This window comes from Oscarella lobularis, chromosome 3 (genome assembly GCF_947507565.1).
Source record: "Oscarella lobularis chromosome 3, ooOscLobu1.1, whole genome shotgun sequence".
NCBI lineage: Eukaryota > Metazoa > Porifera > Homoscleromorpha > Homosclerophorida > Oscarellidae > Oscarella > Oscarella lobularis.
Genome location: NC_089177.1, coordinates 3464180 through 3487523, shown reverse-complemented (window position 1 = coordinate 3487523; position 23344 = coordinate 3464180). Strand labels below are relative to the sequence as shown.

At 50.4% G+C, this 23344-nt stretch overlaps 3 protein-coding genes across 6 annotated transcripts; all 3 read right to left on the bottom strand.

Moving 5' to 3' along the window:
• Positions 1 to 6: 6 nt before the first annotated feature.
• LOC136185538 (ataxin-3-like) lies at positions 7 to 3500 on the bottom strand. Of its 4 annotated transcripts, XR_010669564.1 has the most exons (15): positions 3397 to 3500; positions 3290 to 3338; positions 3114 to 3229; positions 2925 to 3055; positions 2778 to 2844; positions 2196 to 2283; positions 1952 to 2119; positions 1640 to 1894; positions 1443 to 1586; positions 1293 to 1379; positions 881 to 1172; positions 753 to 827; positions 309 to 697; positions 184 to 249; positions 7 to 127 (listed from the first exon to the last, which is right to left on the bottom strand). XR_010669564.1 is itself a non-coding variant. In XM_065972708.1 (11 exons), exons 1-10 carry the CDS (start codon positions 3418 to 3420, stop codon positions 1315 to 1317), a joined length of 1107 nt encoding a protein of 368 aa, XP_065828780.1. In that variant the 5' UTR covers positions 3421 to 3500; the 3' UTR covers positions 1153 to 1238; positions 1293 to 1314. The 4 variants fall into 4 exon arrangements, 2 of the variants coding, with proteins under 2 accessions (XP_065828780.1, XP_065828779.1); XM_065972708.1 differs by lacking the exons at positions 7 to 127; positions 184 to 249; positions 309 to 697; positions 753 to 827 and having other exon boundaries at positions 1153 to 1238; XR_010669565.1 differs by lacking the exons at positions 7 to 127; positions 184 to 249; positions 309 to 697; positions 753 to 827 and having other exon boundaries at positions 1153 to 1379; positions 1650 to 1894; positions 3397 to 3441.
• Positions 3426 to 4715, bottom strand: LOC136185541 (ATP-dependent (S)-NAD(P)H-hydrate dehydratase-like). Its single transcript, XM_065972710.1, has 2 exons — positions 4639 to 4715; positions 3426 to 4503 (listed from the first exon to the last, which is right to left on the bottom strand). Exon 2 carries the CDS (start codon positions 4474 to 4476, stop codon positions 3511 to 3513), a length of 966 nt encoding a protein of 321 aa, XP_065828782.1. The 5' UTR covers positions 4477 to 4503; positions 4639 to 4715; the 3' UTR covers positions 3426 to 3510.
• Positions 4716 to 4720: 5 nt separating this feature from the next.
• Positions 4721 to 23308, bottom strand: LOC136185524 (hydrocephalus-inducing protein homolog). Its single transcript, XM_065972686.1, has 64 exons — positions 23172 to 23308; positions 22972 to 23095; positions 22786 to 22907; positions 22595 to 22729; positions 22407 to 22532; positions 22274 to 22347; positions 22100 to 22224; positions 21934 to 22042; positions 21784 to 21876; positions 21607 to 21733; positions 21495 to 21551; positions 21215 to 21433; positions 21023 to 21154; positions 20881 to 20972; positions 20764 to 20831; positions 20555 to 20700; positions 20255 to 20491; positions 20163 to 20207; positions 19996 to 20112; positions 19786 to 19938; positions 19630 to 19733; positions 19317 to 19572; positions 18995 to 19252; positions 18808 to 18942; positions 18621 to 18749; positions 18219 to 18560; positions 17184 to 18167; positions 16976 to 17127; positions 16878 to 16923; positions 16681 to 16824; positions 15398 to 16631; positions 14864 to 15335; positions 14697 to 14807; positions 14438 to 14636; positions 14048 to 14385; positions 13932 to 13998; positions 13706 to 13878; positions 13606 to 13650; positions 13358 to 13540; positions 13175 to 13294; positions 12375 to 13115; positions 12144 to 12324; positions 12006 to 12088; positions 11792 to 11944; positions 11644 to 11733; positions 11443 to 11578; positions 11213 to 11392; positions 11055 to 11162; positions 10427 to 10996; positions 9904 to 10365; positions 9686 to 9841; positions 9454 to 9632; positions 9117 to 9401; positions 8840 to 9061; positions 8657 to 8786; positions 7828 to 8604; positions 7608 to 7777; positions 7352 to 7550; positions 7035 to 7298; positions 6800 to 6975; positions 6608 to 6743; positions 6205 to 6546; positions 5841 to 6155; positions 4721 to 5790 (listed from the first exon to the last, which is right to left on the bottom strand). Exons 1-64 carry the CDS (start codon positions 23229 to 23231, stop codon positions 4840 to 4842), a joined length of 14859 nt encoding a protein of 4952 aa, XP_065828758.1. The 5' UTR covers positions 23232 to 23308; the 3' UTR covers positions 4721 to 4839.
• Between the last annotated feature and the right edge of the window lie 36 nt (positions 23309 to 23344).

The window sequence follows — 23344 nt, the reverse complement described above, 5'->3', positions numbered from 1 at the left end:
CTGAGAGTTTGGTGATACCTAAGCTATTTCAGGACTCACCTGTATGTGCCTGAAGTCGAAACAACAGCTGCGACCAAATGGGTAGAGTCGACGATATCGAATGACTGGTCAGCGGTGAAACGGTAACCTAAACACAGAGAAGACGACGATCATGCAGTCACTCGGATGTAAGCTTCCGATTACCGATCCAAGGTCTGTGACGCATCTCTCAAGAACCGACTCGTTTTATAGCCGTTCTATATGTGGCTACTAAAATAATTTTATGCATTAAATTAATTGCCTAACTAGAGTGTCCGCGCCGTCCTTACTCGTCCGTCAGTAAAGGTCAACTCGGAGACTCGATTGACTCCAAAAAACCGCGCTTTTCCTCCGCTCGTTTATAAAGATTGGATTGGATGTTTGCATGACGTGACCGGACGTAGTTCGATTCATCATGCATGCGTGCCAGACTTGAGTCAGCTATTGTTAGCGCAGTATAGATAAAGAACCAAATTTCGGAGTAACCTGCCGGAAGACACTGCTCAATGCGTACGGGGTCTGTGTACGTTGCGAACACAACAGATGATAAACGGAGACTGCGAAACCTTATTGACTAAGGCCACAGTCTCGCATCACGTTAGCCGACCACGCCTGACTACGCATTCCGTGACTGGTGCAGTATCGCGTAAAAAAACGGGCTTCGCGCAAACAACCAACCCTGCCACAAAAACAAGTAACCTCACAAATGCCGTACGCGTCAGCTGGAAACTGACCGTCTCACGGTGACGCGGCTGCACTAGAAATTTTTCCTGTGACCTGATTAGACGTCAACCAGATAGAACCACTTACTATGACAAAAGATTGAAATAGTTGCGTAAAATGCGTCATCTTACAGGCTTACTGTTTTGCAACATAAAGCATAACCGAGATTTTTGTATGTATTAGGCCGTTTAGAAAAATAGCAGAAAGTTTTTCATATGAGCAGGACGTAGCGATCGTTGTCTGCATTACAGAGGACGTTCAGAGCCATCTCTACATCTACATCTACATAAGAACGCGTTAGCAAGAGCTCCACAAACGTCTGAGCCAAATATAGAAAAACCCCTTTACTGATGGCGGAACCGAACAGTGCGCAACAGCTGCGCACTAAATTATCTCTAACGCCAAGCTTCGTGAAGTGTCAGCAACAGAATCTTCGATAGCACAGAGCAAACTTTCAGACCAAATGCGCAACTCAATATACATACACTAATTGGGAGCTAGAGTAAGTCCATCAGCTTCTACTGTACACTATCACAACAATACGTGCAGACCGGTTTGCATGGCCGATCATTGTCATTGAGGATCCTGAGACAGTTTCAAGGCCATTTCCATCATCTCTTCCTCCGTCATCTCCGATACTATAGGAACAAAACTAATAAAAGGAACCAACGCGTTCGTTAATGAATGTCTAGGAGGCTCACCTTGCCTTGTAATCCTAGAAACGCTTACTACTCCTTCGTCGTCCTTTGTCTCTTCAGCGCTCAAAACGTCGTCGTCGTTATTATCACTGTCACCCGAAAGCGAATGAACGACGTAAGCATCGTCTAAAGCAGTGGGACTGGACACTACAGAAAGGAGTCCCTTTGTAACCCTATATCTTAGTCTAGTCTAATTTCACCGCTTCTCACAGCAGCCTCGAGCGCGTCAGAAACAGCTTTAGGACTAAGAAGCTCCGGTGAAGTCTCTTTGCTTTCGTCCTTGGGCGTTAGCGGCGTTTCTAAACTCAACGCAATAGCTTTTCGCAATTCAGCCTCCTCTTCCTCGTCCTTCTCTTTGTATGCCTGGTTAGCGCCGTCGTCGCCATCTTTTAATAAACTTAACTCGATTGCTTTCTTCAATGCGGCGTCGTTCTCGACGTCCAACTCTTCCCTGGCTAAAAGATAAGGCGGTTAGATGATTTCTGACTGATACTGTCTGTTATGATGATGACCACGTCGATGTCTACGTCTTGAAGAACGATCGAGACCCTCGTCATCGTCATCGTCGTCGTCGCCTCCTAGAACGTATGGTTGAACTGTTTGCACTGCTTCCGTTACAGATAGAACGGTGTCTGCTTCACAAGGAGGCAAGTCTCCTCTCACTACAAATATAGAATAGCCTTGATAGGGGAAGAGACACAGAGGCAAGGGAAAACGTTATTGTTTGTTCGAGAACGAGACGCTCTTTTATCCGACCTTCATTCTGAAGTTGAGCAAGAAATAAGCCCAGGTAGGTATTCGACAGCAACTCCGGTCCAGAAAGCAAAGAATTGAGATTGAACCACTGAGGGGAAAAAACAAATCCCCCCCATTGGTAAAGGAACTCGTCCACGCCGCCCTCGTACGAATTAATTAACAACTGCAGCCCTCAATTTAAGAGAAGAGTGCAAGGCGAGACACTAAAGAGCGCTTAGACAATCAGAACCCCCCTTTAGCATAACCATCATCATGGGGGTTCAAATTGAGCAATTCAATGAGATAATTTCGGGTTTACACAGCGGTCAACGCCAATATACGTAGTTGGAACCGAACCACGCCAGTTCACTTTCAAAAACATGCACCTGGGCAAACACGGGAAACCTTATCTCGTTCGTGATCCTAGCTAACGGATGATCTCATCCTCCACTAATCACTTTAACTCGCGTAATTAATTAAGAGTTTCCTCTAACCGCAATTATATGAACACCTTTAAAGTTAAATCCGATCAGGTGTTGAACCGCGCGCGAGGCAGACATATCAAATCAACTATTAAAATCCTTCAAATAACCCCCATACCACCTGCCTTCCGAGTTTCCGCACGGCGAGCCAGTGCTCTTGGAGATTGCAGATGAATGCCTTTTCCGTACTGTCAATCCCCAAGAAAAAAAAAAGGATGAAAAAATTGTATAACGATGGAAGGCCTAGCGCACTCTACTACACGCATACAGAGGATTTTCTCGAGCTGTTTGTGCCTCTTGGCTGTTGTAGGGAATGAGTTGAAGATTCCAGACGGCCAACGCTTGACTTAGTACTTGCACGGAAAAGAATCCGCTGTCGTCTACGTTATGAGACGGTTCCTGGAGAATGAACGTTTTTCTTCGTGTGATTTCCTTCGTTGACCTCCCGGATGCGTACGCGAAGAAATTTCTGGTATTCCTCCGATTCGACGTCGCCTTCCGCCATTCGTTGTCGTTCTTCTTCGTCGAGGTCCCTCGCTATGTTTCCGAGGTCGACGGCGGTGAAGTAGGGCCCTGGCGAGAGTGAATCGTTCGCGAGAAGTCCGAGGGAGGGGGGCCCTATTCGTTTCAGACCTTGGACTAAAGAATTGAGACAGTGCTGCGCGCAAAGAGATCCCTCTTGCTGAAAGTCATGCATCGAGTCACAGAATCGAAAAGAAAACGACCCGTTTGAGCTTCACCGTCTCGTGAAAAATAGAATCCATCTTCGTTCAGTTCATTTTACAGTCCCGTATGTAATCCCAAGCACGTGCGCGACACATAACGTATCTAAGAAAAGTTCTACATGATGCCTTTTACGTCGCTTCTTCAAATAAGGCATCGTAGGCGCCCTGTATCTCGGCGATCAAATCAGGTCCAGTCATAGACCGACGTCGTCTAGAGAAGGCCCGCCTACTGCACGTGCGCGTCACAGTGCACCCAGCGTATCCGGCGGACACCATGGGCTCGTAACGCTGCACGAGACTGTCGCGCGACGACGGCGACGTTGACGACCAGTAAAGATTAGCCCAATAGACAAACGTACCTAGACAGCCGGCGAGTACGTCGCCTTGACCACCGCATCGCCGGATGCTGCCCGGAATCCCACAAGTCAACACCTGACGTCCATTCGAGACGACGTCCTCTTCGCCTTTTCGTACTATAGTCACGTGACCGAGTCGTTCACTCAAGCGACGCACGTTTTCGACTCGCGTCGCGACGTCGTCGCGATACGGCGATTCCATGACGGCTTCGTAGAGACGCGCAAATTCGACGGCGTTCGGCGTGAGAATCGCCTTCTCGTAGTCCTGCACGAGTGCCGGCGTTTCGCCGATCACGTGCAGTCCGTCGGCGTCGATCACGATCGGTTTGTCCGCTTCGCGCGCCAAACCGATCATTCCCGCCGCCGATTTGAGTAAATCGGGATGACGACCGAGTCCCGGTCCGACGACGAGTGCGTGGATACGGGACATCCACGAATCGATCGTCGCTCGTCGTTCGCCGACGTCCGACGGCGAATCGAGCAGCGGAACGACGATTAGTTCGGGACTGTACGTCTTGATGGGCGTCGCCGCCGCTTCGCTGCAAAAAACGTACGACAAGTCGGCACCGAGTTTCAGCGACGACATCGCGGCGTAATACGGCGCTCCCGTGTACTCTTTCGAGCCGCCGACGATTGCTATGCGACCTGCTTGACCTTTGTGGAGGTGGCTCCCCATTGGGGGAACGATGGCTCGAATCATGTGGCGTAGGAGGTCGAGATCGCGACTAGCTGTCGCCATCGGGTGCTGATCGAAAGGCACACACGCCTGCGGATCAACGATCGTCCACGACATGAGGGAGAAAAAAGGGAGAGAGCGAGGGAAGGGGTCTCCGCTTTTAGTGTGGAGTCGTGCACGCGTGTGCTCGATTTATAAGTAGAGAAAAGCATGTAAATGACTCGCCTGTAGGCCGTGCGTGCACTGGCGCAGCGGTAGACGACGACGGTAGACGACGACGGCAGACGAGATCCTGGACTCCGGGATATAAAGCCAGGATGTCACGAGCGAGAATTCTCGCGCGAGACGTTAGCGTTTAGACATGCTAATCGAGTAGCGCCTACAATGGAAAGAAACAGACTATAATTGAACTGTACGTGCGTATCCCTAATAGGGCACGATTCCTTTGAGATAATAGACCCACTGGATGTTGCCAGCTCCGCCGGCGGCACTTCGGGAACACGTGACCGTTAGCTTCGCCATGGCCGTGCCACTCGTCTTGCTCGCCTCTTCGGACGGCTCATAGGAAACGATCATATTGTGCGTCTTTCTCGATTTGATCGTTTCGTTGAATTTGACGACGAACGCCGGATTATCGACGGTGTAGGCAAACGCCGCCGTTCGCGCAAAAACGTTTTTAAACGGAATCGAGTAACTCGACCCGGCGCGAACCGTAAACGGACCCTGGGGCTTGGGAGCGACGCAGTGTCCGTAGAGAGGAATGACGTACTCGCCGGCAACGGGTGACGTCACCGTGAGTTGTCCCTTCGAATCGCCGAGTCGACCGGGTTCGAACGTCACTTCGACACCTACTTCCGTTCCGCCGGCGGAGGCGGCTGCCGAACTGAGATTGCGGTCGACGTGAAAGTCGGCGTGATCGACCTTGCAAATGAAATCCGCCTTCTGCTTAGCAAAGCAAACGAAGCGGCACACTTGAGTCAAGCTGGCTCCCAAGCCGACGGTAAAGTGAACGGGACGTTCTGAGCCGCCGCGAGTCGACGTCAATTGAAGATCGTACTGGTAGAGACCCAATTCGCTGCTGGTCAGTATGAGGCGGCCTTGGACGTCGCCCGATTTCAGCGGGAGGTATTCGAATGTAAACGAGCCTTCCGATTGAGCGGGAACGGTAAAATTCGACGGCAGGCTGATGTCCGATACGTTGCAGTTTGTTTGAAACGTGACGGGCACCTGAAGAGGATTGCGAACGCTTACTTGCCGAGATGCCATCTGACGAACGGCAGTGGAAATCGATATGGTGGCAATCACTTCAGGCGGAGTCGATTTGAATGCGACGAAGTAGTAGGCGTACTCCCCACTCTGTTCGTTCTTGAACGTCACCTAAAAAAACTGTTGAATAGGACGTTACGTAAATCCCTGTTCTCGCATACTTTTGCGTTTATCTGGCCTTCCTTGTGAGCGTAGAAATGCAACTGGTACTCTTTCTTTGCCTTCGCCGGCACGTCGATGTATTCCAGCCCTTTGACTGTTGTCGTAGGATCGGGTTTGTCCGGTTTGAGAATCTCGATCGTCGCCTTGAATCGTTGCGGTCGACGCAGCCAATTTGTGACGGTCAACAGTTGGGTGTAGGCAGTTTTGCACGGTACGTCGCGAGAAATGTTTCCCGATGGCTTGGGAGGATCGGCTAGACCCAGAAGCGAGTACAACGATCCGTTTCCGTCAGGGAGAGGAAAGAAAATCGATCCCTAGTAGAAAATCTTGCTAGGTGCAAAATATACTTCACTAACGACTTACCGTGTGTTTTTTCTGCTCTGTCGTCATCGTCAGGGGTCGATAGGTTAGTTCGTACTGACACGTGCTACCAGAGTTGACTGTGATTGTTTCCGGTCCACTCCAGTACTCGCCGTCAATGACGGGCTGGATATTCGTCCACGGCTGAGTCGTGCGATTCGACAGGGGAATTGCGCGCGTCTCCTTCATGCGAACGTGCGTGCTGAATTGTATGATTTGATCCTTGCCGCTCTGCTGCTGACTGATTGCGGTCCCCGTCAATGTGAGCTGCAGCGGATCGCAGCGAGTTACGGTCTCTCCGCCGTTTTTCTTCTTCTCCACTATCCATACGTCGCAGGCAATTTTCTACCAAAAAAAAACGAGCAAGTGAATTTTATTTCTTTCTACGTGCTTTTTTTTCTTTTACATCTTTTCGAATGTCGTAGTTGGTCGACTTGGGGTGGAATGCAACTTCAAAGGGTGCTTCCATGCTGGGAGCTAAGTAACCCTCGGCAGGAGATATCGAAAAGTCGGGACCAAATTTTTCGTTGTCCCAACGAAAGCTACAATAGAATGAAAACATAAAAACGTCGTCGTTTGATGATGTCGCGACTCTCACTGAGCTCCAATGTCGCCAAGATTGCTCATAATCAATTTTCGCGAACTAGAACTGCCAACGACAACCGCACCGAAAGGAAGGTGATCTGAATCAAGCGAGAACTCGATGCCTTGACAGGAGCCAGACACGACAAAGAGAGGATGCGACAAGCCAACATGAACACTTTCCATCGTCACCTAAAAAAACAATGCACGATAAGAGAAAATCTATATATTATTATGATAGCATTATTTACTTCCTGAACAAAATGCTTCACTCGCACAGTGGAATGGAACTTTACTTCGACCTTTGCTGTTCCTCCTTTCGCGCTCAGTTCGATTTCCGTGTCAGGCGTCACGGTGACTACGCCCGCTGGTATAGCAGACGACGATACGACAGAAACGCGAAATTTGACGTCACGAGCGCTTCGATTTATCAACTCGACCACTTCCACTTTCGATTGGCCGACGCGAAGAGCTCCAAAGCGAACGTGTCGTTGAGAACTCTTCGCAACTTCCACCTAAATAAATCCAACGTCCAATTTTACCGAAATAGTTGCTTTTCTGCTGCTACCTTCATAGCGGTTCCTTCGCCTTGAATTTCGACGTTGACGCGCGACAACCCGTTCACTTCGAACGGTACCAAGTCGCGATACTTGCCAGGTTCGTTTGGATGAAAGGAGAAAACGGCTATAGTCGTCTGAGCGGGAGCTAGCACGCACGGCGAGAACTGGACATCGAGATGCGCCGAACTGGAATACAAGCAGCATAGACTAAAGAGACATTTACATCATTATCAAATACGAGGACATACGATAATGACGACTAACCTGACGTCTTTCTTTTCGTTGTTGACAATTTCCAGCGTTTCCTTTGACTGGGTCATTCCGGGACGATTAAGGAAACACGGTCCGAAATTTCGTTTCGTGAACGACAGACTTAACGACGGCAGCGTGCCGCGACCGAGAACGGTTATAGGAAAAGTAGGACCGTGTGGAATCTATAGAAATCGGTCACTCATCTCTCAAGTTAAACGGCAGGTGTACTTACTTTGCACGTTATGACGCAACCGTCCAAGGTGAGTTTTTTCGACGGGCAAAACGCTACTTCGCATTTCGTTCGGTTGTTGCTCGCCACCGTTCCCGACGCGGGTTTGACCGTAATGACGTTGCCGTCGCTCTGACTGCCGCCGCGTCGCTGGCACTTTTCGCTCGTCGTCCAGTCGAAGTCAAAATTGAAGCGTCCCAAATTGACGACGGCGATCTGGCGGACGGCTCGTTCGTTCACCTGAACGCCGCCAAAGTCGACGAAATTTGTTTTTGATTCAGGCAATAATTCGACTTGAGTGCTGCCGCCGGAGCCAGCTTGTTCGCAGACGAGAGCAGCGTGAACGGCATAGCCTTCGCCTTTTACGTTCAAACTGATAGGCGTCGGCTTGCGACGTACGGAGCACTGAACGTTGAAATTGTACTCCTGTTCTCGAAGGGGGCCAAAAGTGACGGTAATAGGAAAAGTCGACTTGGGTTGCACGACGCCGGACATGGGCTCGACGACGAGGCGAGCCGACTGCTTGTCGACGTGACAGCTCGCCGGATTGACGGCAAAGTGAAAGGGCGTCGATTCGTTGTTGATCAAATTGACGACGTCGCGCGACGTGCGTCCGATCAACATCGAGCGAAAATTGACGCTCGAACGATCCATCGTCACGGCCGGCTCGCTGACGTGACCGACGAGTAGGAACGAGACCGAGATGCTGTGACGCGGTATGGAAAAGACCCAGAACGATTCCAATTGGTCGAGACAGTCTCCAACAAACTCGAAGACAACCTAAAGAAAGAGAATCGTTTTTCTCAAACGAGAAACTTCAGCGCCTTTTTACTTCGGTCTTTTTTCCACCTGCGACGTGACCCTGAGGCGTAAGACATTTGAATTGGGGTCGCGGTTGCTTAGAGTAAGTGCTCCAGTTGAAGTCGTATCCGCTGCTCGTGGGATTGACAATGAAAAAGCGTCTACAAATGATCATTAGAATCATCTTTTTACCGCGATTCCCTACAATCTCGACCTTATGATCTTGTTATTTACTCCACAGGAGAAAAACTCGATGACGCGCGTGTTCGGATCGACGGACGAGCCCGGCAGTCCGCTAGCGCCGCGCATATCCGGATTGCGTCGACCGCTCGTCAAATAGTCCGAGTTCTCCAACTCGAAATGACAATAGGGCATGAGGCTGCGACCCGAAACGGCGACGACGAGCGGTTCCAGTCGCGGACTCAAGTTAGGAATCCTAGACAAGCGAAATTTTTTTCAAGATCGACCTCGATGGGAAATTCCCGACGTACGTGCACTTCAAACGACGTTCAAAGTCGACGGCGTCGAGAGGACTAAATCGTATGGTAAACGTCTGCGTTTCGCCCGCCTTCAGGATTCCGTCGACGGGTTCGATGCTAAATGGTTCGACCTCGTCGCCGTCGCTCGCAACGAAGCTGCCTGTTTCGTCGACGGCAACAGAACGGTAGCCAAGTGCCGTTCCCGGACGGCTCGTCAGCGCGATTTCCCTATCGTCTGCCGTCAGTACGGACCAGCGATAGGTGAAAAAGACTTTCGCTTGATTCGTAAGAGCGAAGCTATTCGAACAAATAAGAGAGTTTTCTTTAAAGAGAAGAGTTCTTCTCTTACCTGTAAGCTCGCGTCTGAAACATGAGCGTGTCGCGAAATTTCACGTTCGTCGTCTCGCACTTGTATTCGGCGAAGTCGCAGATGACGCTTACTCGCAAATCAATTTCTCGATTCGAATCGTCGACGACCGCATGTTCCGGCTCCGGCTCCGTTTCAATTAATTTCCTTCTCAACGGAGGCTAAACTTTCCGATCAAACAACAACCGTCCACTAAAATAGTACGCAAACAAACCCTTTGTCCGGCTTCCGGCACAGATGCGGCGGCGGTGCCAACGGCTAAATCTGTAGCCGATTCGCCAGCTGCAAGGGCTCTGTCAGCTTGATCCGGCACGAAAAGGTCAAGAGGAACCCACTTGACAGATTTCATTCGATCGTCCCAGTCTCCCACCTGCGCATGCAAATCGTCAAATAAATAAACTATGCAAACACAATTGAGAATGCGCTTCCTGCCTGAGACAGAGGTTGACTGTAGACAATCTTGCTGATGTGCAAATTCGTTTTCATGCCGTCCAACTGCTTCGGCGCGTTCGCTCGAAATGTCGCGACGACGTCCTTGCTCGAGTGCGGACGCAAGTGACCGCGCGACGGCGAGAACGTCACGCTCGGGTCGACGACTCCGCTGGGCCACGCAAACCGAAGCGATTGCGTCGCGTGGTTCGTCAACGTGAACGATATCTGGCGCAGTTCACCGACGCTGCACGGGCCAAATTGTAGGTGATTTTCCCGAATAGCGCTGACGTCGTCGCCCGAACTCGTCGTTGCCGTCTCTTCGTCATTTTCGCCTATTTCGCCTCCGACTATATCGCCGATTGTGACGTCGTCCTGAAAGCCTTCGCCAACGAGATGAACCGAAGTATTTTCAAACTGATTATCGACGATCTGAAGTTGAAGTTGACTTCGATACTGTCGAACCTAAAAAAAGCCCAAAAAGCCCAATAACACAACACTGACGCGTATGCCAATCGCAACGTGCCTTCTTCGGGTGAAAAACAACGACAAAGTTCGCCGTCTTGCCCACTTCGATTTTCACCGTTGCCGTCCTGAGCGCCGTCGTCTCTTCCGCCTCTCTTCCGTCATCCTCCTCCTCCTCCTCCTCTTCTTCGTCCCTCACTCGACACACCGTAAATGCTTCGTCGGCGTCAGTCCACTTGACGACCACCGTAGCCGGTATGCTGCCCTCGTTTCGCAGCGCAAGCGGCATCGTCTGTCGACGACCGACGAGTAGGCGTCGAAACACGATCAACGGCAAACTCTTCTTATTCCGCAGCGCCGGCCGAACGACGGCAACGTGAGGCAGATTCCCTTCGCCGACAATCTCAAAGGCGAGACTCCGCGCGCGCGACGCGGCACCGGAAAGCGGACCGGCGTCGAGCAACGCTTCGAAATGAGCGACGAACGTCTGCATCGACGGCGGACTGAACGTCACCGTAGAGAACGAGTGGCCGTGAGCTGGAATGCTCGCTTTGTTCGGATCGACGTCGAATACTTCTCCCAATCGCGACTTGTGTTGAGCCTTGACGGAAAACGTCACATCGCAGGGAACCTAAAAAATCGACGCCTTAGGTTTATAGAAATATATTGACGGTCGTCGTCGTAGTGACTTTGTATGGATTGATTATCTTGAATCGCGCTTTCGCTCGGTGACCGACAATTACAGTGTTGAAGTAGAATTTTTTCTCTTCTTCGCTGTACACGCCGCTACCGTTCGCCTACGCGTAGCCAATGCAATGCATCGTCTCAAAACATAGTCCTCGCGTACCTGTCGTTTCTGCTGAAGTTGACCGAGAACGGAGAGATGACGAACGACGCGGTGTTCCTCGAATATTGATGCCGCGTCGGTTATATTGATGCCCGGTATGCACGATTCGGCCATGAGCTTGTAGCTGATGCCTTCGCGATGATCTTTCGGATTTCGATCCGAAACGTCAATAGAAACCAACTGCGAAGAGCAGGGTATTTCACGCGCAAGGATTACTAGTAAACGAGTACCTCTTCGCATTTTCCTGGCGTTTCTGCTATACAGTCGACGTTGATTGTTTGAGACGAGCCCGGTTGGACTATACCCATTCCGGGATAAATAGCGAACATTCCGAGAACCAATCTCTGCTGGCCGAGAACGTCTTGTCTAAATTTAATATTAGCCGGGCGAACGTGCAACGGGATTTTTTTTATTCAAACGAGTATGTTTACCGTAGGGAATCGGCTTTCTTGCTGCCTCGCATTATTTGCTGCGACGTTCTACCGGATCCGTCTCGCGATCGCGCTCGCTTCGAGACGGGTCTGTGAGAACAAATGATGTCAGATTTTGATTAACAGCTGATCGGGTTTGTTGGTGTACCCTTTTCCAAATCGGGCCTGAGCCGCAGACAGTTTGAGAACGGCGTAGCGAAAGTCAAATTCGCCGTGATTCTCTATCGTCAGGAATCGTTGTTTACGACTGCCGACAACCATGGGACCAAAGTTGATGTCGTGAGCCGGATGAATAGAGTATCTGTAAGAATAAAGCAATCCTAATTTTCGTATTTTCGTTTAAGAAAACTGCATCTAATTACCTGCTAAAGACTGATCTCGCACTGAGTCGAATCGGTATTGAAGCAATCACCTGACCGTCCTTTCCCAATTTCGGTTCAATCACCTAAGAGAATTTAATTAATGAACAACTGCCATTTTCTCTGCGACAATTTTCTTACGTTGCACTTCAACAGGGCTTGATCCTTGACCGTTATTTCCCGACCGGAAAGTGGGTGAAATTCCACTTGAACCTGCTGCGGTTTTTCATTCACCTGAAGCCGGCCGCTGCTCGGCTTCACTGAAAAAATACTGTTCAATTTATCGGCAGGCAGATCCGTGTTTCCGCCGTGATAAAGAAAACTAGAAAAAATAAAATAGACAATAAGAAAAGCGATCTGCCCGCAACAGACTTGTAAGAAATTTCGTAGCGGCCCTTGTTCCGTATCGACAAAACCTGCTTGGCTTCCTCAGCAACTCGTATGCAGCCGAAATCCAAGCCACCGTCGGCACCTTTAGGAAAACTGATGTCGAGCGCCACGTCGTAGGCCTCGGCGTAGATGTAAACGGTCTCGAGTTGAATAACGCCGAGAACGTGCTGCGTGTCAAAGACTTCGATGCGAATCGCTTTCTTGTTGACGATCGTTTGCTTTGCGGCGCGAAATTGGACTTTGAGAGCGAATTCCGACTTCGGTTCGACGACTCCGTGCTCGTGCGAGAAGGTGAAGTCGTCGCCGAGCGTCTCGAGACCGCCCAATTGCCAGCCGGCGGGAACGAGACCGTGGTTGCGAATGTAGAGCGTTTTCGTGTCCTCTCGCAGTAGAAGAGTCTTGTCGAATTGCAGCGTTTTCTTATCGAGTTCGAGCTCGGCGCGGCAACCGTGACAGGTGACGGGAAAGAGAACCGGTTCGGGATTTTCCTTGATGCAGCAGACGATCGCGTCCTTGAAAAAGCCCGGCGTTCGCGGGAAGGCCCAGACGCGCAGCGGACGCGATTCGCCCGGCTGAAGAGCCATTTCGGGCGGATCGAGAAGATAGGTGTCGCCTTTGGCGTCGTCGCGAAAGCAGAACGTCAGCTCGCACACTTGAGGCGAATTGCTTTTGATGGTCAACGTTTCCATGTTCTCCGGATAGCGTTGCTCTTTTTCTTTGTATCTAAATCGGTCGGCGTGTTCTAATATGCAATTGGTCTCGCGACAGATTCCTTAGCTGACTTTTCCTTTGACTTGCCCACGTGCAAGGGACCGAATTCAAATGTTTCCGTGTCCATGATGTATTTCTTGTGCACAATTTCGTCCTCCTTTCTCGTCTTTTTGCGAGACGGGAAAACGATTCTAAAAAGAGCGAACACATGACACGAAATTCTCGCGGAGGAAATGAAGTACATGTATACCCACCTCGGCTCGCGACTTATCTGCGGAAAGGCGCACAGACCCCGACAGTAGAGTTGATACGTTCGTCTCGTACCGAGTAGCTCAAAGTTCAATGTCTGATCGAACTGGCCCAGCTCGAAGGACTGAAAACGAATGCGTAGAGTCGTCGAACCCCCGGCGGGAATCACCCAACGAAAACTGCCCAATCTGAAAGAGAGCAAAAGACGCCGGTGCAAGGGGAGACCCGCACTCAAAACACAACCCGCACGTACAACGTCGTCTTTGGTTGAACGACACTGTCCTCGGCCACCGGCGAGCTAAGAAACAAGAGATCGTGTCAAAAGAGAGACTATTCGAAAACGTCACATTTACATCGTCCTGATCACGTCTTTCGAAGCCGACTGCGGCGGTGTTGCCGCCACCGACTTGACCGTCTTTTTTGCGCTCTGTTTCGTCGTCTGCGGAAGTCGTTTCGATAATCGACTGGACCGATCTTCGTCTACGGTGACCGTTGAGCGAGTGTGCGCCGACGATTTCTTCGATTCCTATATGTGTGGGTCAGAATTTACCATTCGACAAAGTAAAGAGCAAGGAGTACCTTGTCCCACAGCTGCGAATCTTGTTCTGTTTCTTGCGTCTTTCCTCGATCTTCTTCTCCGATATTGCTGATTCGGTTGAATTATATGCATTGTGGTATATCGCTAAATGACTTACGGATCATCGGGTGATGCCGCCACAAATGTATAGTGACTTGAACCAACTGGCGGCGGTCGTCGAACCGGGTAGGGAACGACAGCGAATCGAGCCGGAGGCGGAATTGGCGGTCCGTCCGGTCCCAAGCCCAATCCCTCCAGAATGTCGTCAAGGGACGGCAATCCGGACGACATCAATTCGTTGGTCAATTGCTCGCTCTTCGTAGTGCCGGCGTCGAATTGAAAGCAGGGAACGCCGAGATCGTCTCTCCTTTCGCTCTCCTTCGCTGCTTCGCCTCCATCGACGCCGGAAACGTCAATTCCTGACGGACTCTCAGCAACGGACGGAATCGTCAATGCCTTGCGGGGATAGTGCTCGATCGCGAGTACGCGCGTGTAAGAAGGTTTGTACCTCTTTGTCTCTTCTACTCTTGCCTCTCTTCAATGCCGTTTGCGCTTGAGGTCTCGGAGAGGATGTATCCGATTGGTCTCCCCCTTCGGCTATACCCGGTAATTGACCTCGAGCCAGTTTAAACATCGTGCCAGTCGTTCTGTCCCATTGCTCCAGAAGGGTGTGAATCAGCTTGAGCGACGACTCGTATTCCGTGTACCTGTAAAAAAAAGAGGAACGCTTTCTAGAAACAGACACGCCTGTGTGCATGTCAACTTGCTTTTGAATGACAGGATTGCCGCATTCCTGAGACGACTGCTTCGATAGCTCATTCGAAAGCCCGGTCGAAGAAACGGACGGCGCACGCCGCAAGCCCGATCGACGTCTTTTCCTATAGCGGCACAAGAGCGTAACCGATAGTCCGCGCATAGAAAAAAATTCTCTTACGGTCCCTCGCTCAAGTTGCTCGCCTGCGAGTCGGCGCGATCTAGCGTAACGGGAACAGGCTGCTGCAATTGCGACGGTTCGCGAATTCGACCGGAAGGTGGACGCGATCGAGACGCGTCCGCCGCCGCCGCCTGTTTAATCATTCCTAGTCGATCTGTGCTAGCTGTCGGTGACGACTTTCCGGGACCGCGATCTTTTTCTTTTTCTTTTTCCTTGTCTCTCCTTCGCTTTCCTTTCTTATTGAGTCTCTCCTCTTCCAATCGCTTCTCCTCCAGAAGCGCCTGCAATCGTTCTTGCTCTTTTCTCTCCTGTTCTTCTTTCTCGATTCTCTCCCGTATCTTTTTCTTTCTCGCCGCCAGCTTTCGTCGATCGTACTCGTCGCGCTGTTCTTCCGAGAGCGCTTCGTACTCGTCTTCGGACAAGTCGACGTCGACTTCCTCCTCCTTTGCGCCACGTTTTTCGCGCTCGGCGGCTAGAAAGACAAAAAAGAGAGAGGTAAAATCTACGAAAAACTGATCTCGTCTTTCTCACTACCTTCGGCTTTCTGTTTCGCTTCTTGCCTCTCCAAAGTCCGATTCAAGCTAACGTTCAACTGAACGAAAAAAATCCACTTGCGATTTTCAAAAGCCCGCAGCACAATACTCGCCGTCGACACCAATCCCGACGTAAATTGCGACTCCAATCCGTCGATAATAACGCCTCGACTGCAGTCCGCCTGCTGCATTCTCTGATCGAGAATCTCGACGATAAGCTCCTCCGGCAAAACCGTAGGTAAAATCTGCTCGTCCGCATCGGCATCGGTACTATCTCCGACCGGCGCCGACGGCTGGATGTCGATCTGAATGCTCGTTTTCGACGTCGCCGACATGCTCGAGGTCGATGCGACTGCCGCTTCGCCGACGACGTTGGGCAAAAGAAATTTACCGGACGACTGAGACGTTCTTCGCGATTTCGCCAAATCGGCGTTCGCACCGGCGACGAACGCGTCCGCCTCTTCGGCCGCCTTCGCCTGCTGCGCACTTTCGCGACAGATTTCTTTCGCCTGCAAAGCGGCCGTCGTCGATCCGGCGACAATAGCGTCGTTGAGAACGTCGTCGACTTTCAACAGCGCCGCACAGTACGCCGTCGCGAGAGCCGTCGCCTGCGTCGTCTTCCCGGAAAGCGACGGCCCGTGAACGATAACGGCGACGCCGCGTCGCATCAACGCCGCCTTTCCCTCCGGCGAATAGTCGATGCCGAGATAACGAGCGATCGCCCGAGCAACGGGCGTGAATTCGAGTTCGCCGACTTCGACGGTCGATTCGCCCAATGCCAATTCCATAGCGCTGGCGGCGTTGGTCGCGTCGCGACTTTCGGCACTGTCCGGTCGAGACGACTTTTCTTCCGCTTCTTCTTTTAATTCGTCCGTTTCGCCCTTTCGTTCCTGAGCGTATTCGTCGACGATTTCAGGTGGTAGGGGATCGCCGGCGGAACGAGGCGGCAAGAGGAGAGTGTTATATATATCGTAGCCTTGCGTTGCTCGTAAAATGTCGTCTTCCTCCGTGTAGCGCTTGTCGAAGTCGAGCGAGTAAATTTCGACGGCATTTGCCGTCGGATTGCTGACCGTGACGTCGATTTCCTGTCCGTTGGAATGAGGCAGGACGGGTCCGAACTCGACGACGGACGAGTCGAAGACGACGCGCGGTTCTCGTCCTTTTCCCGTCAGACGCAACATGTGACGACATGTACTACGAGTGACGATCAAATCAATTTTTTGACCGTATAAAGTCTACGAAATTGAGTCGGACAAAATGAGTAAAATAATTAGAATTTTTTACCTCTTCTGAAGGCAAAAATTTTGCTTGGATGTAAGCACGCTGACCGGGTTTTAGTAAGCCAGACGACGGGATCAATTCAAAGTGCTTTGGTTTGAGTTTTTCCTTCATTTTTCGCTGTAAATGGCGAGGCAAGAAACGTTCAGCCTATAGCACAGTGAAACTAAAGAAATATACATATAATATACTGTATCAATAACCTTGCGCTTTTTCGTCATTTCCGGCACAACCGACTTCCACTCGCAGCTAAAAATGAATAATTTTTCATTAATCCCCTCTCCCTTTCCGCATCGCTTACTCTATTGGTTTGTTATTGAAGAGTTGCACGGTGACGATCATACACTCGCCGACATCGACATCTCCAAAGTCAATCTCGTCCGCCGATATCTCCATCTCCGGCATCGTTTTATTAGCTCGAAACCAAATGCCGAGCGAAGGGCCGCCGGACACCTAAAAAGCAGCGATCAGATGCCAAACACTTTCTCGTTGCGACGACGTCGTCGTACCAAGATGGGCAAGTATCCCGCGACTTGACCGAGATCGTCCGACGTTTTCGTCGCAAATCGAACGTTGAACTCTTCCCATTCATTGGCGGGCAATTGTCGCACCGGTTTCAACGTCACGTCGAATCCGCGCGCCGTCACGGCGACGAGTCCGCTCTTTTCGGCGCCGAACGTCACGGGAAAATCGCCGACGTTCGTCGCTCTCACACTCAACGTCTTTTCCTGTCCCACGACGACGTGACCGAAATCGAGAACGTAGTCCGGTAAATGAGGCCGCGTTTTTCTCTTCGTCACGCCGCCGCCGCCGCCGTGAGTGGGACGCGCGTGGCGACGTTGCTTCCCGACGGCATCGTCTCGCACGACCAAACGATCGATTTCCTTTTCAATTTGAATTCGATTCTTATCATCATCATCATCATCGTTATTGGCGACGTTTTCTTTCGCCGTCTTCTCGTGAGCGGCACGAGCGCCGTCGGGATCGACAACGCGAGGCAGCGCGAGAAGAACGTGCGGAAATACGCCCTCGCCAGCGACTGTGATCGTCGTCGGTTTGAAGTGAGCGACGCGAACGCCGAACGTTCTCGTAAATCGTCCCGGAAAAGCGGGCACAAATTTGAGTTGGATTTCGCGTCGACCGCCCGGTTCGACGTCGCCGTTTTGCGGATCGACGACGACGACTCCGTCTCCCGATTCCGTCGCATCGACGACGTGAAAATCGAGCGGGACTTTGCCCGTATTGAATAAGGACAGCGACTGACTCGTTTCCTGGTCGTAGATCAGTTTTCCGCATTCGATCGTCGTTCGATCGAACTCGTAGCAAACGAGAGCCGCTTCGCCGCGCAGCTTGAGCTCGTAGCTGGGACCGCCCGTCACGTCGCACTGGACGATCGCTTCGCGAGCGAGATCGGCGTGGCCGAAGAAAGAGAAGAGAAACTGCTGCGATTCGCCGGGACGAACGGTGCCGTACAAAGGCAAAATATCGAAAATCTGCAAATAATATGTGACCAATCGGTTTGTATATGTAAAAAGTGAGCTCGCCTGTTCAATTGACGGACTCTGCTTCTTTGACAATCTGGTGTCCTTATCGGTTGGTTGAAGAGACGTTTCGCTGCCGTCTTTCGATTCTCTCGCACTATCCGTTTCCTCGTCGGCTGATTGAAGATCAACGCCTTCGTCCTGCTCCACGTCGTCGTCGTCGTCGTCGTCGTCGTCGACGAACTCGACGAACGACCACCGATACGTGACGGTGAGCGGACTTTGATTCGTCGCCGTTACGGAACGAATCATTTCCGTGTCGTTCAGAATGCAGCCAAAGTCGACGATCATCGATTCAAAGTCGAGATTGGGAAAGTGAACCTCTCCTTTGAGCAGAATTCGATCCTAAAAGAAACCCCCAAAGTGAAGACATTCGACGACGACGACTAAGTCGTTTTTTTATACCTCGTGCGGATGTTCCTTGTACGTCACTGTCAACGCACATTCGTCGACGTGACTCAATCTGTCGCCCGGTGAACCGGGATTGAAAAAAACGCTCAACGCCGTCGACTCGCCGACGTTCAAGAAAAGTTCCTAAATTATAAACGACTATATTTCGTCCACGTAAAAAAAACGATTAGACGCTTCGTACGTGATCCGAAGACGCCTTTTCTCGCGACAAAAGTTGAAAGGGGTGCGGACAGTGCAGCTGAGCGGTCACCGGCAAAGACGAAACGTTGACGACGTCGAGCGTTTCGTGACGAATTTGAAGCAAACTGCTCGGTACCTGGAACGAAGAATTTCGCGCACAAATAGTCACTTTTTTTTCGCGAGAGTACCTGAAGCACTTTGAAGTGGAGTTCCTCCGCGGAGAAACGGAGGAGAGGACTGATGAATTCGGCCGACAAAGCGACTTCCATTATCTTCTCCTTCATCGGATTCTTTCCGATGATTGCGTGACACACGAGCGTTTCTCTGACCGACTTGGCAACGTCGGAATGACCGCGTATTTCAACGGTTGCCTCCTGTCCGGGTTCGAGTTCCATTTTATTGGGAACGATTGCAAAAACGGGCTTTTGCAATTCGGGAGGCAAAGGCTAAAGACGAAGACGATTTGTAGCGTCTTTATGTATACAGTACTTGCAAATTGAGGTCGCTTACCCTATTTTGTTGAAGATATTTCTTCGCTCTTATTGTCGAAAAGCCGAGCGTCGCCCACGACAGAGCCTGATGTCGCCGGCCGGCGTTTCTCAGCGTGAAAATTTGAGAGCACGGACGCGTGCTGAAATGGGGGCCCAGATCGAAGGACGGCACCATAGGCGGATCAGCGACGATCGTCGTTCCTTGACCGAGCGCCGATAGGTGAACGGTGTGACACACGCCGTACGCTATGGAAACGGTCAACTTGTCACTGAATCTTAAAGACAGAAAAAAATTGAGGAGGAAACGCGAAAGACGAGGAGAAAAAGGAAACCTCTGAGCGTCATTCACGAATGCAGTCACTTCGAGAGTGATGCTCGATTCCGGCGAAATTTCCCCCGATTGCGGAGAGACGCGAAAGACCGTTCTCTCTCGAGCCTCGAAAATTATTTAACTAAAACGCGAGTCTAAATATAGTCGTATTTTTTACCATTGAGCACTTGAATTTTGCTGGAATTAGAGCTTCGTTGCTGAGCCGTATTTTCTTCGTGAGCGGCGTCAAAACTGGACATCGACCCCAATCCAACTCTCGCGGTTTCACGCTGACCACCGGTCCTTCGCCAATCGCCTTCAATTCGATTTCCTACGCGTCGCCCGAAATTCTATCGTAACGTGACGTTGGAGGATTTTTTGTCTTTACCAGAGGCTGATCCATGCTTCCGGCAATTCGAAACAGGGCAACGGCGGAAATTGCTTCCAGCATGCACGGTTCAATAGTAAGCGGAACCAGATACGACGATCTGGCATCAATTATGCCCTATATAGCAATTGTCAGACTCTCCCCCCCTAAAGACCCTGCTGAATTACTCTTGGCTTTGAAGTAAAGTACAACAACTGCGGCAGATCATGAGACTAAAAGCGAAAAAAATGCAAAGTGAAAAGACTTCCCATTCTCTTACCTGTGGAATGAGTTCGTACTTGGCCGGCAAATCCGACTCGTTGACTAGTTCTACCGACTGCTCGTAGGGATAACCCAAAAAGCAACGGCGATAATCGACGATGGGCGTTCGAACGTCGATGGTCGGCACAACGGATTGCGCGACGAGCGGCAACGACAAAACGTCATCGCCCACGCCGTCCACGTCAACGGTAAGCGCCGTGTCGTACACGGTCACTTGTTCAGGAATGAAGTCGACCTGCGAGTAGGGTTTTATATTTTTTAATTTTTTGGTTGCTCGATTAATTAATTGTTTCGTTGCCTGCATTTTTTGACGTTCTCCTGGATTCAAATTTCCTCGCGACGGCGTCGTTTGAAATTCGGACGCCGATCCGGGCACGCGAAGAGCGTAACTCATGGAAATTTCCGACGTGTTAATCAGTGTCACTTCCTCCGTTTTTGGAAAACCTAAGGAACGAGAGGAAATTGACGTCAAAGGATGAGAAAGTCTTCATCAAATAAAGTGCCGACCGTATGATACTATGCCGAAATCCAACTGGGCTGCAGTGAAATGAAACGTAGGCCCAATCACACTTCCCCTGCATCCAATATGTCAAAAAGCAAGTACGAGTGTGCGACAAAACGTACTGAATATTAAGGCGAAGAGGCTCCGGCGCTCCTTTAATTTCCCACAAAAAGTCTTCGCTAAATTCGCCCAGAATCGACGACCGAAAAGCAATCTATATACAGAACGTCACTACGACAACTCATTTCGTGCCTAACCGACGACCTCAATGCTCTGCAAGCTGCCAGGTGAGAGAACACCTTGACTAGGAGAGAATTGGAAGTGAGGACCAAAGAGAGATCCCATTGGAAGGAGACTGTATTCCGCATCAATGTCCCCCTTATTTTCCACGATGACCTTATTATAACAAGAAATAAAGTTTTTTTTGAAATCGTAGAGAAGAATCTCGCCGTTTACCTCGTACGCGTGTGCGGAGCTTACGAACACCTTCCCAATGTCGAGCGAATCGAAAGAAAAGCAAACGATCGGGCCCAATCCTTCGCCTTTGAGTTTCAAAGGCAGTCGTTCCTCGCGACCGGTCACGTCTAGATAAGCCGTGCGCGTGTGCGACGTCGCCTTCTGAGGCCGAAAGAAGACGGTGACGCTGGTGTCGGCATTGGGCCAAATCTCTCCCTCCTTGACGCGAAAAAAACGTGAAGGAAAGAAATACACAAAAACGACGTCGTAGAAGACTCACGGTCGGTTCGACGGCGAAGATGTCGTCGTCGAAGAGAAGCGCGTCGGATTCGTACGACTATTAATTGATTCCCTTTCTACTCGCGATTTTTCTCGTATTTTTTTTTCATTACCTTCTTCCTATTTTGAAATGTTCGCGAGAGAATCGAAATTCGATCCCGAAGCGTCGGATCGGCCATGCATTCTCGCAGAAAGACTTCCGTCTCGTCGTCCTCCTCTTGATTCAATTCATCGATGCGACTAAAATAGATAGAGTAATTGATTTGATGACGTTTTTCGCTCTCACGTACCCCGTTCGATAATCCTTCTCCATTGCGTCCGTCGGAAAGGGTTTCCACTGATAACGCACAATGACGTCACTCCTGTTCACAATCGTCACAGCTCTGCGAATAATTCATCAATAGTTAAAAGCTTCGATTATCTTATCTTTGCCGCCGCACCTCTGCGACATCAAGCCAATGAAAGTCTTTTCCATAGTCAACGAGCTCTTGTCCAGTCGCACGTGGGCGTTCACCGCAGCTCCATATAGACTGACGTATACAACTTCACCTATGACGCGACCACGGACGCCTTCATAAAATTACATTCTTCTTATCGCTTCCCTACCCGTGTCGTAACAAACGGCTAATTCCCCGTTGTGATTGCCAATCGTTGCCGGCGTGAAATCGACGGTGACCTGAATGCCGGCGCTCACCTCTAGCGATCCATTTGTCGGAGTCACGGAAAACGGTCTAATTTTCTAATATTTATTGAGCCGAGAAACAGGCGAGCTTTCTGTACCCGGTCGCAGAAAAGACGAATTTGCTGTCGCAATTGCCGACGTTTCGAACGAGCAGAGTCTTACTGACCGTATGCTAAACGTTTCATAAAAAAATCCTCTCTCTCTACTCTAAACATCGTCTTTTTGTCTCACTTTGACTGGAGAGGTCGAAAAATTGACTTTGTCAGGGAAATCAAGCACGGCTCGCGCTCCAATGGCTCGCACTGGAATAGAGAACGTTTCCCGTTCCGTGATGCAGATGAGTTCGTGCGCGTAGTCCTAGGGAAAAGACGTTGAGTGTTTTTCCCCCCCTTTTTTTGTTACATTCAAAACCGTTTTACTTTTTTCTCGTTTGGATTAAATCGAATCACGTAGGTTGTATCCATTCCCGGCGCTACTTTGCTTCCGGCGCATTTTGGAGGTATGACGTCGAAATAGGGCGATTCTTCTTGAGTGATTCGAACGTGTCGAGCAACCTAAGGCGAAAATCCTCAAGGAGAGCGCACAGAATAAATTCGACGCCTTCTCACACCTTGTCGCTATTTTTGAGAATTAGAGGAATTTCGTACGTTTCGCAGGCGTCAAACTTTTGAAAGATAATCTCCGATGGTGAGACTTGAAATAAGGGCTCGTTGAGATCGACATGGGTGTCCTGTTAACGCGTTTACGTCACGATTTGATCGCGTCCAAATATCTATTTATTCCGATGCGCTTTCCTTGTAATGCGACACTTCGCTCATGTTTAGAAGCTGTAGAATGCGCGTCGACGTCGTCTCTGATGCCTTGAGCGATCGCTCTTTGGTTGACATGGCGGCGAGAGCCATGTAGTGAGACGGAGCGAGCTGAAAATTCGAAAAAAACGGGAAGCGACGGCCGTTGCCATTCGAATGCTGCGGTTCGGCGGTCTCGAAATTTTACCTTTGCATCCGAGAGTTTAGTCTCGACGTCGTTCTGACGATTAAGAGTCGTCTTCTTCATCGTTTCATGTCGTGCGTTTGTGCGAGGGGCTGTTTCCAGCTGTTGCTTGGGTAACACTTAGTGCGCGCGCGTAGCAGTGCGCGTTGCTGAACGCATCCCGGATATCTTGGGGT

Coding starts and splice junctions, on each gene's coding strand:
- LOC136185538 (XM_065972707.1), bottom strand. CDS start 3,420: ATGGATTCTATTTTTCACGAGACG. Junction 3,339..3,396: donor ATTCTATTTTTCACGAGACG/GTGAAGCTCAAA, acceptor CATGACTTTCAG/CAAGAGGGATCTCTTTGCGC. Junction 2,284..2,777: donor TGCGGAAACTCGGAAGGCAG/GTGGTATGGGGG, acceptor TTTTCCCCTCAG/TGGTTCAATCTCAATTCTTT.
- LOC136185524 (XM_065972686.1), bottom strand. CDS start 23,231: ATGAAGAAGACGACTCTTAATCGTCAGAACGACGTCGAGACTAAACTC. Junction 18,750..18,807: donor AAAAGGCGTCTTCGGATCAC/GTACGAAGCGTC, acceptor TTTATAATTTAG/GAACTTTTCTTGAACGTCGG. Junction 7,299..7,351: donor GCGAAGGAACCGCTATGAAG/GTAGCAGCAGAA, acceptor GGATTTATTTAG/GTGGAAGTTGCGAAGAGTTC.
- LOC136185541 (XM_065972710.1), bottom strand. CDS start 4,476: ATGGCGACAGCTAGTCGCGATCTCGACCTCCTACGCCACATGATTCGA.